At 35.7% G+C, this 14012-nt stretch overlaps 1 protein-coding gene across 1 annotated transcript in view; it reads left to right on the top strand.

The window, feature by feature from the left end:
* LOC138703739 (ELMO domain-containing protein 3-like) overlaps positions 1 to 12050 on the top strand; it is a 28885-nt gene extending 16835 nt beyond the window's left edge. Inside the window, exons 4-7 of the mRNA XM_069831871.1 lie at positions 4560 to 4681; positions 6109 to 6317; positions 7196 to 7323; positions 7407 to 12050. Of these exons, the coding sequence (XP_069687972.1) occupies positions 4560 to 4681; positions 6109 to 6317; positions 7196 to 7323; positions 7407 to 7564 (617 nt within the window). The 3' untranslated portion in view covers positions 7565 to 12050. The remainder of the gene's footprint in view (positions 1 to 4559; positions 4682 to 6108; positions 6318 to 7195; positions 7324 to 7406) is intronic.
* The last annotated feature ends 1962 nt before the right edge of the window (positions 12051 to 14012 follow it).

Here is a 14012-nt window from a genome sequence, read left to right as displayed (position 1 = left end):
TAGGCTATGTTTCATAACTTTCGATTGTTTTTGTCCAAGGCCCCTTATAAATGTAGTCATTTGTTTTTCATTTCATTACACCGCCTTAGATGGCATTGTATTTTAATTTTAAAACTCATTTATCTCATTAAATATCAGTCCTATCAAAATTTTGCAAAGAATGAAACTTATCGGAAATCATTTTTAAAGAAACTTTTGTTATGCAACATATTTCACAAAAATCAATAATAAGCGAGATATTTCGATTTATTTAATTCAGGCCCCCTTATAACCCCCCTTTTAAATAATGTATTTTGAATGCCATATAGCATAAAATCTAAGTTATAACGAACTTAATTTATATTCCAATTTTCATATAAATCGGTTCAGCCATTATCGCGTGAAAAGGTAACAAACATCCAGACAGACAGACATACAAACAAAAATTAAAAAAAAGCGATTTTCGGTTTCAGGGTGGTTAATTATATATGTTAGAACCAATTATTTTTGGAAAATCGAAAATTACCAGAAAAATTTCGGCTACAGATTTATTATTAGTATAGATAATGCTCTTTAGTTCATATACCATTCTGTGGTTAAAATATACTCACATAGGAGAGATAAGCGTAGCGTCAAATGGTTGCCAATATCGAGGTGGTTCTTTAGTTACATTTACACACTCCCAGGGCTTGACAAGGGCCACAATTTTTTCCAACTCTAGATTACGAGGATCTGGTGTGTTTCTCTTCCACGTTGTTGGGAGAGGAAGACAATCTGTAATAAACAAGACAGTCAGTGTTGCAGACATTGTTTTAGTACATTTATTAACTTCTATACATCTGTCTTCCTTTCTTGTTTGCACCTGACGATATCTGTGTAATGTTATGCATTAAACTTACGTATTTTTGTATGAATGTAATTTTTCTCACAGACCTGTAATGTCTGTGGTATTACTTGAATTCATAACACAAATTCCCCTCCATCCTCCTGTCTCGACAAAAACAATTACATCCTACTTTTGCAGACAGTCTCCTTAATATAAGTAATGTTTTACTTTCTTATTATGCGCAGTATTAGAGAAGGTACTGTGATACTGCAATAAATATATTTTGGGTTTGTTACAAAAATGCATACATACTAAATGTGTTTTTTGAGTTTGTCAAGTGTCTCATATTGTGTGGGATGTTTCATATTTGAAGCTGGGAAAGCTTGTCCCACTATAGTCGCGACGATGTTATTTCTGGTGTGACTCCGCCTCTTTGCTTACGTCTTAGGAAGTGAAGGTTCTATAAAGTCTAGGTAGGTAGTATCGTTCGCCATTTTTGTTCTTTCGTTCCCGAGCTACCATACGAGGAATCTATTTGCCACACCGTTAAACATTATCATGTCGTAGCTCCTATGATAATAAATCAAACGCACTGTAATTCAGCAAATAATTGAGTGGCAAATAACGTCTTCATGTGCTTTCTGCGAACGCTAACGAAAGAGCCAAAATGGCGGGCGATTATATTAATATTTATCGAGCCTTAAGAAATGAATAACGTCTTCATAAGCGAATCACAAGACGCACATGTTTAAATGTAGACGACCTGTAACACGATTGGCTGCCGGAAATTAGAGCGACGGGACTATAGGATGCCAAAGTGTCTGCTGTCAGCAGAGATGCCAGACCTACATAAGGATAATATGCAGCTTTACACACTAAGATGCAATGGCAAACTGATGTGTGCTGCCAGCAAAAGTTAGCCCTTCCATCTTTGCTCAGTTTTCTGCCAATAGTTAATTAAAATCGCTGCACAACATATTTCACACCAGGAATGCCACACGTACAGCCATTTGTTAGTATACTATGAGCTGAAATGGATTCATTGACATAAAAATTCATAATAGAAATTCAGAATCATCCTTCCGTCTAGGATATCAGCTGCTCAGAATATTCTAATAAGAATATTAAAAATTCCGGGGAAAAATTGTACTCATGTTTGGGGAAAATTATTTATCAGTACCTGCAAAGAAAGAAGTCGATAATGTAGAAGCCTGTAATAATATCATCATCATCATCATCATCAATTACATTATGATTTAGACCAGGGGTTCTTAGCCTTTTTGGGCCGAAACTCAAAAACAACTAGGTGATCAACGTGCACTACTCTTGAGTCTATTTTGAAGTTAAACAGTGCTAATGTAATAATACAGTAGCATATATAAGTAAGTGTAGTAGTAATAATAATAATAATAATAATAGATAACTATTGACCAGATTTTTTGCATTAGACAGATATTGGAGAAAAAATGGGAGTATAAGGGTACATACAGTACATCAGCCATTCATAGATTTCAAAAAAGCATATAACTCGGTTAAGAGAGAAGTTTTATATAATATTCTTATTGAATTTGGTATTCCCAAGAAACTAGTTCGATTAATTAAAATGTGTCTCAGTGAAACGTACAGCAGAGTCCATGTAGGCCAGTTTCTATCTGATGCTTTTTCAATTCCCTGGGGGCTAAAACAAGGAGATGCACTATCACCTTTACTTTTTAACTTCGCCCTAGAGTATGCCATTAGAAAAGTCCAGGATAATAGAGATGGTTTGGATTTGAATGGGTTACATCAGCTTCTTGTCTGTGCGAATGACGTGAATATGTTAGGAGAAAATCCACAAATGATTACGCAAAACACGGAAATTTTACTTGAAGCAAGTAAAGCAATAGGTTTGGAAGTAAACCCCGAAAAGACAAAGTATATTATTACGTCTCGTGACGAGAATATTGTACGAAATGGAAATATAAAAATTGGAGATTTATCCTTTGAAGAATTGGAAAAATTCAAATACCTGGGAGCAACAGTAACAAATATAAATGACACTCGGGAAGAAATTAAACACAGAATAAATATGGGGAATGCCTGTTATTATTCAGTTGAGAAGCTTTTGTCATCTAGTCTGCTGTCAAAAAATCTGAAGTTAGAATTTATAAAACATTTATATTACCGGTTGTTCTGTATGGTTGTGAAACTTGGACTCTCACTTTGAGAGAGGAACAGAGATTAAGGGTGTTTGAGAATAAGGTGCTTAGGAAAATATTTGGAGCTAAGAGGGATGAAGTTACAGGAGAATAGAGAAAGTTACACAAAGCAGAACTGCACGCATTGCATTCTTCACCTGACATAATTAGGAACATTAAATCCAGACGTTTGAGATGGGCAGGGCATGTAGCACTTAAGGGCTAATCCAGAAATGCATATAGAATGTTAGTTGGAAGGCCAGAGGGAGAAAGACCTTTGGGGAGGCCGAGACATAAATGGGAGGATAATATTAAAATGGATTTGAGGGAGGTGGGATATGATGATAGAGACTGGATTAATATTGCACAGCATAGGGACCGAGGATGGGCTTATGTGAGGGCGGCAATGAACCTTCGGCTTCCTTAAAAGCCAGTAAGTAAGTAAGTAATAATAATAATAATAATAATAATAATAATAATAATAATAATTATTATTATTATTATTATTATTATTATATTGTAATATGTTATCATAATCACAATAGTGAGAAGGATATCTGAGTTCAAATTCAGATTTATTCACAATTTACATTTGAAATGATGCATATGAATAGATACCCGAAATGAGCATATGCTTATGCTCGGGTACATTCCAGTAGTCTACATAAATTTTAAAGAGATCAATAATAAAGTTGATGTTAGAAATAACAGTAATAATAATAATAATAATAATAATAATAATAATAATAATAATAATAATAATAATAATATCCGTGACGGATATGATACAAAGATAGTAATACAAATTAATTCATTAATAATAATAATAATAATAATAATAATAATAATAATAATAATAATAATAAAACAAAAATATTTACAATAATAAAATAAATACTAAGACGGATAAAATAAAATATAAAACCATTAGCGAGAGTTAACACAATAAATAAGCAATAACCAGAGAAAAAAAAATGAACTCGAAAATCAACAGAAAAGTTCGATGTATCGCAGGCGACAGCAACCGCCGTATTGACGTTCATATGCAGCAAATCAAAGTGGAATTTGCGTGAAAGTAGAGCTATATTGGAGGTTCTGTCTTCTTTGGCTTATTCCACTCTCCTCAATTCAAAATATCCTTGTCACCAGAGAAGTAGCAACTGGAAACGTCTTTACCATACTATCTTCCCCAGGAGAGTAACTTCAGGGTATTACTACAGCAAATATTCTGCAGAGGACTTTCTGATCCTAAGAATGTGTTCAGCAAATTAACTTTCATTATATACCTCTTCTTCTCTGCTTCCTTCTTGAGAAACTGTAAGCTATTTATATTAAAATATATGTGTTTACCTGGTTTTGTGTCATATGGGCTTAGTGTTCCAACCATAAATGGCACCCATTGCTCCACTGCTGTCCTCCATGTGGAAGGAGTGCAGGACTCCATATTGCCGAACATTGCTCGGAAACCGCTAAGAGTGTTACTAAGTAACAAATTACGCCATTATTAGAATACTGGTTGTTTAGTAGTACTGTTTTGTTGACAGTGTGGAATACCAAAAGTTTTTCACTTATTACAGGCAAACTAGACATGTCTGAAACAGTACATGTGCGCATGCTGCAAACAGTGTACCAGCGGCTCACTGGGGCACGTATTGATTGTCCTTGTTATGGTTCACATTGGGAGCACATTGGTTTCCAGGTAAATAACATTGCCTTATTAGGCTGTCTTTTTTGTTGTCCTTTGCCGTTTTTTGTAGATAATTGCAATTACATATTTTTAGTTAAATTGTGGCCCTAATGTTTGTCGTTTTATCTCTGTGAAAAATAAAATAATAACATTAAAATTAAACCAGACAAGCCAAGGATAATGTTTTCGGAATATGTATGATAAGAGCTTTCTTGTGTTAAATTTTAACGTACCTTGTTAACATGTTTCGACCTATTTTCGGTCATCTTCGGAATTGGTCGTTGTTGGTCTTGGTGCCTCTTGTTTCCTGTGTGGGTGCGTTGGTAGTGTAGTCAAAGAGTGTATGTGTTTTGAAATTGAGTTGTGTGTTGAGAATATCGTTGGGGTGTGTTTTCGTGTGTCTATATATTTCATATTGTTCTAGTGTGTTGAGTTTCTGGCTTTTTGGTTGGATGTGCAGTATTTCCATGTCTGTGTTGATGTCTCTGTAGGTGTGGTTGGCATTTGTGATGTGTTCTGCATATGTGGAGGTGTTTTGTAATTTTGTTATGGCTGTGATGTGTTCTTTGTAACGTGTTTGAAACGATCTGCCTGTCTATCATATGTAGAAGTTGTTGCAGGTGTTACATTTGAGTTTGTATACGCCTGTGTGGTTGTATTTGTTTGTTTGTGTTGTTTGTGTGTTGAGATGTTTTTGTAGAGTGTTATTTGTTCTGTATGCGATGTTGTAGTTTAATATCTTGAATGAGGTTGCAATTTTATGTGTGGTTTTGTTTTCATATGTTAGTGTGATGTATTTTTTGTGTTCTTGTGTTTGTGTTGTATTCTTCTGTTTTTGTGGTTTTATTTTGTCTTACGTATTATGTTGTCTATTATGTTGAACACATCACAAATCCCAACCACACCTACAGAGACATGGAAATATTGCACATCCAACCAAAAAGCCAGAAACTCAACACACTAGAACAATATGAAATATACAGACACACGAAAACACATCCCAACGATATTCTCAACACACAACTCAATTTCAAAACACATACACTCTTTGACTCTACACTACGAACGCACCCACACAGGAAACAAGAGGTGCCAAGACCAACAACGACCAGTTCCGAAGATGACCGAAAATAGGTCGAAACATGTTAACAAGGTACGTTAAAATTTAACACAAGAAAGTAGGCCTACTTATCATACATATTCCGAAGTGATACAATGTTAAAAGTTGTGTAATCAAGATGGATAATGTTTTATGAATTACCATTTATACATTAAAAATTAAACTTCCCATTACTTACTAAACTATTGCTTAATTAACCGAGTACAGTTTAAAACCTCATTACATAGTACAGTACCGGTATTTACTTCCTACATTAAGTGGAACGGTAGTTTCAGTTGGAGACAACGGTCTCGATTTTTGTGTGTCAACCTGATTGCAGGGCGCAGATCCTGGCACAGACTTGCGTGGCGTGGGCATGCTTGGTCTGTTGCAGCTGTTGTACCTTGCCAGCAGCCCACACCTCATCCCTCTTGCCCGTGACATATACAGAGTGTCAGTAGATGACCAACAGAACTTTCCGCTTGCTGTGATGAGCCTCAACATGACACGAATTGCATTGCAGGCTCTCAGGCACGGTGAACTGAACAGGTACAATCTATATTATCAGATTGATATTGTTATTGTAGCAAATTGGAAATTAAAAAAATCATTAAATAGGAATTCTTGATTGTATTAATATTGGAACACAATTATCAGAAAAAGAAGTACATACAGGGTTTTTCATAAGTAAATAAAACTAAAATCAACTCATTTTTTTAAAAATGCTCAGAAACATCAAATTTAATATTTTGAAAGAAAAATTTTACAAAAAAGAAACAAAATTTCCAGCCATTATTGTACAGTGTGTGACATTGACAACATTTTTAAATGGCAGCATATTATTTTTAAAATTTTTTTTTTCTTAAAGGCTAGTATCTTATTTAGTTATTTATTTAGTTTCATTTGTTTCATACAAAACATTTGGTTGCTATGGGAAAAGTTTCACTGTTGGCTTGTTTAACATATTTTCTCCACAGTTTACACAACTACTGCAACAAATGGAATTCTAATAAGATATTTAAAATGCTCCCCATTTACAATTTGGCAGTGGCTAAGCTGAAGCGTGAATTCTTGTTGAACATTTTCAAACCAAAATTCACCGGTTATTTCCTTAAAAGTCTAAAAATTAATTTCTATGAAATTCAAGAAATTCTAATTAAAATTCTTAGAGATTCTCACCAAACAATAAATTACCACTTGTATGTGACGTTTCGCTAGTTGTCTTTTGATTGCATATCCGAGAATAATCGATACTTGCGCTTTCATATTGCTACAATGGTGCTTTCTGATTGGTGGAAAACCTGAACTTTAATAAATAGGTGTACTTTAATGTGGTCCATTAAAGGGCTGCTACTAGGTGTATAATTACTACATTTCGGCATGGTCGAGTATAAAATCCTTTTCTTTATCCTTCATTCTTATTACAGAGAATGTAATCAGCATCAGTTAGTTGTTGAAGTGGTGAACCAGTTCTATGCTGCTGTATTCTACCACACACTGCACATTTGGACGTCTCAACACAAGACAATCAGAGACTCTGGATTTGTCCTGAAAGGTACTGTCGTGAAGCTATTGGCATAGCATCGCACTTTAACTCTGGATTATGTATATAACTTTGCATTTTTTTAATTTTCTCAGATGTGGAATTTTACTGTCGTGGTAATGTTCGTGCTGTACTACGAGATTTGCAGGACCAGCTGAGTTCGTACACATCTACGCGCTCACATGACAAACCATGCCTCCCTGGTAGCTTTCAAGATCTGCTCACTCAGGCCAAAACAGAGGTGTTCATATAATCACATGTGGACAGTGCCTAACACTTTGCTCACCATAGACTGGCTGCCACTATAAAGGTACGGTCACACGTCGCTACTTTTGCTGCGCAACTTTTGTACTCCAGATGCAAAAGTTGCGTGTCGTGTTCATGCGTAAGCGAAAAGTGGCGCGCTGCACGCTACTTTTCGTGCTGCGCAACCCGAGTGCAGTAAAAGTTGCAACTGGAGGTTGCGAGTCTGTTCACACACAAGGCGCTACTTTTGCAGCCGCAGTCATGCTGCAGGTTTCCATCTCCGTGTTGACTTCTCAATATACATTTTGTGGTTATGTTCACATTATTAAGAAACTCCTGCCGAAAGCTTATTTATCTATTATTTGCTTTTCTGTCCTAACTAGTATTCAGAAATTGGCATTATTTTTACTATAAAGCTTTTAAAAACGCCTATATACTTAAATGATAACCAACAGCATATTCGCGTAATCAGTGTTGGCAACCCTCCTGTTTGAAACTACGCTACAGAAAATTAAAAAAATGAATTATATCGTCAGCAAATATGCTCAGACTGTGTTGTGCATTTAATAACTGTTACAAATAATTTATTTTCATCACTTCTAACATTAAAATATATCCAAACAATAAAAGTATCATTGGCACATATGGGTGGCAACACTAGTTGCAACCGCAGCAAAAGTTTCAACAAAACCGATATCAAAAATGTTGTGGCTGCAACCCTGAGAACCCTGTTCACACGTCACTACTTTTAAGTGCGCGCAGCATGAAAAAGTAGCGGGCAGCAGGTTTGGCAGCCGCTACTTTTCGGGTTGCACCGTTGTTCACACGTCGCAGTACAAGAGTTGCGCAGTTTTTTGTACTGCATGCTGCAAAAGTAGTGACGTGTGACCGTACCTTAAGCATGGACACAAACATCCTCTGCATAGGAACATCTTGGCTGCTATGCCGTCCTGTGTTGACATGATGTGATATGCATTTTTATTTCATATATACAATTTTTTTTTCCATTATGTGTCATTCCTTTTACTTTTTCCTCTTTCCAGCTTATATCTTTCTGTGAGGCTCATGAAAATTGTTCCTTTTAGAATCATATCATGTACTGCAAATGTCAGTATTGTAGATAAAAGTTATTACTAGTGCAGCTCAGGGACACTCGAAATAGATTCTTGAGCCACATCTTATTCACTTACTAATATTTACCTTACTTTCAGTAATGTGTTTTCGAGGTTAAATATTATGGCCTATCATCACAGTGTGCTGGCTGTCGAAATACACGTAATGGCTGAAATGGGAGCACATAATAGAGATCATGTTTTAATATAAGTAAAATTACTTAGATACCCATAAAGAGTTCAAATAAATTAGACAAAATGCAGACATTTTCACAGTAATATTTATAACACAGTGTGTTAACAACTATCACACATACACAGAAGTTCATATTGTATATGTAAAAATTGTGAAGGTTGCACAGTCATAGGTGATGCCAGTGGTGCTTCAGTGGACTAATATCCATACTCTCGTCTCTCCACTTCTACTCCACACAAATGTAGAAAATGTAGCCAAATTTGTTTTATTAACTATATTATTTTAATGTACCGAAGTACATATGATATTTCCATGCAGATATTCCGCGTCATCATACGATGAAAGAGTAATGGAACGGAGAAAAATTCTCTCTGGCGCCGGGATTTGAACCCGGGTTTTCAGCTCTACGTGCTGATGCTTTATCCACTAAGCCACACAGGATACAACCCCAGCGTCGGACAGAATTGTCTCTGAAGAGTTGGAACTCAATCAGAGACAATTCTGTCCGACGCCGGAGAGAATTTTTCTCCGTTCCATTACTCTTTCATCGTTGTTTTATTAAGTTATTAATGGAAGAACATAATGAAACAATTGATAATCCATATCAACAATTCCATAACCTGCACGTTCCCCAGACCTCAGTCCTGTGGATTTTTATCTGTGGGGCCATCTAAATCGGTTTATGCAGCAGGCATTCCTAATGCAGAGACACTTCATCAACGTGTCATGGAAGCCTGCGAAACTGTTCGACACCATGTGGGGGTATTTGAAAGGGTGTAACACTCCACAATCCGAAAGTGCATGCGTGTGTGGAAGCAAGAGGAGAACATTTTGAACATTTGTTACGAGTTTCTGAATTGCTTAACGTTGCAACACTTGCTACCAAGCTGACAATATCTAACAGATGTTTCATTATGTTCTTTCATTAATAACTAAAAAACTAAGGAGTTTCGGACATATGTTTATATGAACTTTTTTTCTTGTTTTCGTGTGAGGAACTTGCCCCCAAGGTTTGTCGAAGTATTTCTGAAACACCCTGTATTAGAACTAGTTTATTCTTTCGGTTAATTATATTCATTTCGAAGAATTTTCAGTTACAATTGAGACCTTCCCAAAAATAAAAGTATACTTTGTGGGCGTACTTATTCATCAATATAAAAAAAAATACAAATCCATTTAGTATTGGTAACTACTGGGTGTTCATTTCAAAGTGTGTCATGACTTCACTGTTATGAGTCAGCGATTTGAAGCGAGTTTCAGCTTTTATGTCAGAGAAGTTGCCTATTATTCAAGGCGTTCAACCTGAACAACGTCGTAGCAACAGATGGCGGTCTGTATGGTCTGTGTGCTACCATAACCTCTTTCGAACTGTGTTTTGCGCAAGTCGTACGCAGGGTATTTGTTATCATCGGTTGCTTACGGCAACATTCTACAACAAATCAAATGCTCCGTGTCCATGTTGACCTTCCAAGTTAATGTCAACAAATACGTAAGTAATCGTCTTAACCCTCTCCACATATCCCAACAGTAAGAAAAAACTTACCTCAGTACTTGTTTCCAAACAGTTCACATTCCTGCCACTACTGGTGTTACCGTACGTATTGGTACGTACTCTTCAGAATGAACGCCGTACTTGCTAGGCAACTTCTCTGGCACATAGGTAATATGCCTTTGTGGAAGTGTAGGAAGATTGAATTCCCTAGGGTCATCGGCTAGCCACATGACGTGATACAGCGAGCCATGACACACTTTGAACTGAACACGCAGTATATTTATGTAAGTTAAACAATATTCTTGAAGTGTTGGAAGTCGGTCAGCAATATCTGTGTATTTAGTGATTATCTGATCCTAGATCATATTGTGAGATGAAAAGACGCGATATATAACTATAGAAATTAGACTTTTGCTCTTTAGCTACAGTTTCAGCCTTTCATGTATCAATGGTTTTGACTGCAAATGTCATTCAGCATTGATAAAGTACAGTAATACAATTTTTATAAAAAGTAGGAAATGCTTTGGAAGAGGTCGTGGTCATATTAGGGCACTATCTTTATGAATTGCCTAGAGAGATGAAATAAAGCAACGAAAAAATCACTTTCAAGATAGCCGACCTAAGAGATCGAACCTAGATCTCCTGCCTACTTAGCATCTACCTCGTATCTAGCCTATTCATTACTTCATAGAAAGTAAATATATTTTGTCCTAATTTTCTTCTACAGGAAGAAATAACGAAGGCTGAGTTCAGCATGATATGTTTTTACTAACATTTCAACTGATGGTTTGATTAATACAAAACTAAATCAGGTCTACACGTCATCTTTCTTAAATCTGCAATCTTAAATATCACATAAGTTGAGATCATTTAGACGGTAGTACCATTCTGCACAATGTACTGAATTTTGTGGTGATTTGGTAGATTATAAAATTGTGAACACATTCTATGAATACTATTTAATACGAGAAAAATTCGTACCGGCACCTGGAATCGAGCCAGGACCTCTCAGCTCTGCGCGCTGAGCACTCTTTGCAACTGAGCTATGCCGGGACACGATCCACGGCGCCGGCCGAACCCCCCTCGTAATGCTTTTTACAGCCTTACTACCTGCATTTGAGACGATACAAGTCATATATGCAGGAGCGCATATTTAAATGACTTTATGGCCATATTCAACATCAGTTTATGAAAACTGCTAACAGTTAATACATTTCACATTCATTTTGTATAAGGTCTCGCCCACCTCATTGAATATTACACGATTACTATGAAGTAGCCAATGTGTATTATTACTATTTAATACGAGAAAAATTCGTACCGGCACCGGGAATCGAACCTAGGACCTCTCAGCTCTGCGCATTACGAGAGGGGTTCGGCCGGCGCCTTGTATCGTGTCCCGGCATAGCTCAGTTGGAAAGAGCGCTCAGCGCGCAGAGCTGAGAGGTCCTGGGTTCGATTCCCGGTGCTGGTACGAATTTTTCTCGTATTAAATAGTAATAATACACATTGGCTACGTCATAGTAGTCGTGTAATATTCAATGAGGTGGGCGAGACCTCATACAAAATGAATGTGAAATGTACATTCTATTAAGGTCACCTCTGTGACAAGTAACAACATGGAAATCATTAAGATCCAATAAATTCATATAAGTTGAGAATGAATTGCCAAATTAAGTAAATGAAAAAATTACGGCAATACTTGTAAACTTACACCTAGAATTTCGATTTGGTTAAATATCGTGTCTTTGCCTATGATAGTGACAGTGCACTTCGTATGAGGTCGATGTGTAAGAAATTAAATCCAGTTCTATTTGAAATGCTGCTGATTTTTAAATGACAATTATATGACTCTTTTCGAATTACAGTGACTTTATACATAACATATTTCTATATTGGAAATATTCAAAGTGCAATATTGAATTACAATATAGGATACAAAATTGTTGTTGTTATAGTGATATCACAGTCTACTATATACAGTCACGAAGCGTGAGTTTTGAGGGTACTAAAAACGACTGTGACGGTACTATTTTGCATTGCCTGTGATGAGGCGATATTAGCGATCCTAGTGGTGAGCAACTATCTAATGTTTGCATATTTACTATGTATTGAGCTTCGCGACTGTATATACTAGACTGTGGTGATATAGTAAAAGAAACTTCAGTAAAATATCAGAATAAATAATTTAAATCTTTATCAACTCAATACAGTTTTTGAGCTCTATTTTTGGATTTATAGCGACTATGAGCCTGTTGTCAAGTGCGCTTGCTATGTTATAGAGGACAAAGAATGGATGAAGTAGGATTACTGTTGAAGTGTAGTTCTCACTGGCGATTCTGAAATCTACATGGAAAGTAAATTACGTTGTTGGGCGAATTTATTTACATTTCCACAATACTTATATATCCTTATTGTTTTATAATAAGTCATTTTATTTTTAGTGTTGTTTGCTGTATATCTTGGATTCAATCTATTCATTCTATTGCAAGTTATTTTAATACATTAGTAGTCACTATAAAACCATAAATATTTACAAATGAATGTTGACGTCATGGTTATTTTTCATTTAATATCATATACAATGCCTACTGTGCACAGAAGCATAAGTTTCTTCATATGTTCTGTATCCCATTGTTATTTAATATGTATTGAGAATATTTAATTGTTTGTGGTTTAGTTCAGGGATTTATAACTTATGAATGTGAAAATAAAATAATTTTGGCCTTATGGCTGTTATAATATAATATTCTCAAAACTGAATGATTATAACGAAATGTACCAACAATCCACGTGGAGGAAAAAAATGGCACATTTTTTGTTTCGATTATATGGAAAACGAATTTTTAAAAACTAAATATAATTCATGATCAATGTTTTTAAGTAATTTGCTCAGTAAATGTTACTTGTTTTATTTTTTTTAAATGGAACTAGATTTTACTAGGCCTAGTTGCTACAATGTTTAAAAGACAAAAAATAGAATTACCATATATATGCAAATACCCTGCGGCATCAAATAATCCGCATACACTAATTTTATGAGAGAAAAAAAAAAAGAAGGCTGTAATTTGTGTTTTATTTACAAGAAATTAATCCTGCATAATGATGTACTCCAAAACTAAATAAAATATCAGCTTATCAAATAAAAGTTGTAAGTCGTCTAACCATTGATGGCTGTGTTAGTACAGACTCCAAAACAACATCATTGTCATGTTTGTCTTGCCGTGAGAGTACTGATTAAGAAATAAGAGCTGGCGAATATCATATTTTGAGAACTTTACTAATCTGATTTAAATTCTCACATCACTATTAGATCCACATAATATGATGAAAGCCTTTCATTTTAAAATAATTACTGTTGGCTGAGGAAAACATCATGACAGTTACGTTATATGATTCGTGATTTCTCTTCTTCGTTATATCTGTGGACTCCTCACTTTATTTTTCATAACGCATTCACAATCACAGCTCAATGAGCACCCGTACTGATCTGTGTTACTGAAACAAAAGCTGATCTGCTACTGCAGGTAATGTACAGCCCTGTCACGTTCCCCTCCAAGCCGATTCACTCCCTCCAGGTAGGGGAATAGGAACTGCACATTGCACAGAGACCAGTGCACAATGTGCGCGACTGCACAATGTGCAGGGTTTTGAC

This window comes from Periplaneta americana, chromosome 7 (assembly GCF_040183065.1).
Source record: "Periplaneta americana isolate PAMFEO1 chromosome 7, P.americana_PAMFEO1_priV1, whole genome shotgun sequence".
NCBI lineage: Eukaryota > Metazoa > Arthropoda > Insecta > Blattodea > Blattidae > Periplaneta > Periplaneta americana.
The sequence above is the reverse complement of the archived record's forward strand: the minus strand, read 5'-3'. Positions and strand labels throughout refer to the sequence as shown.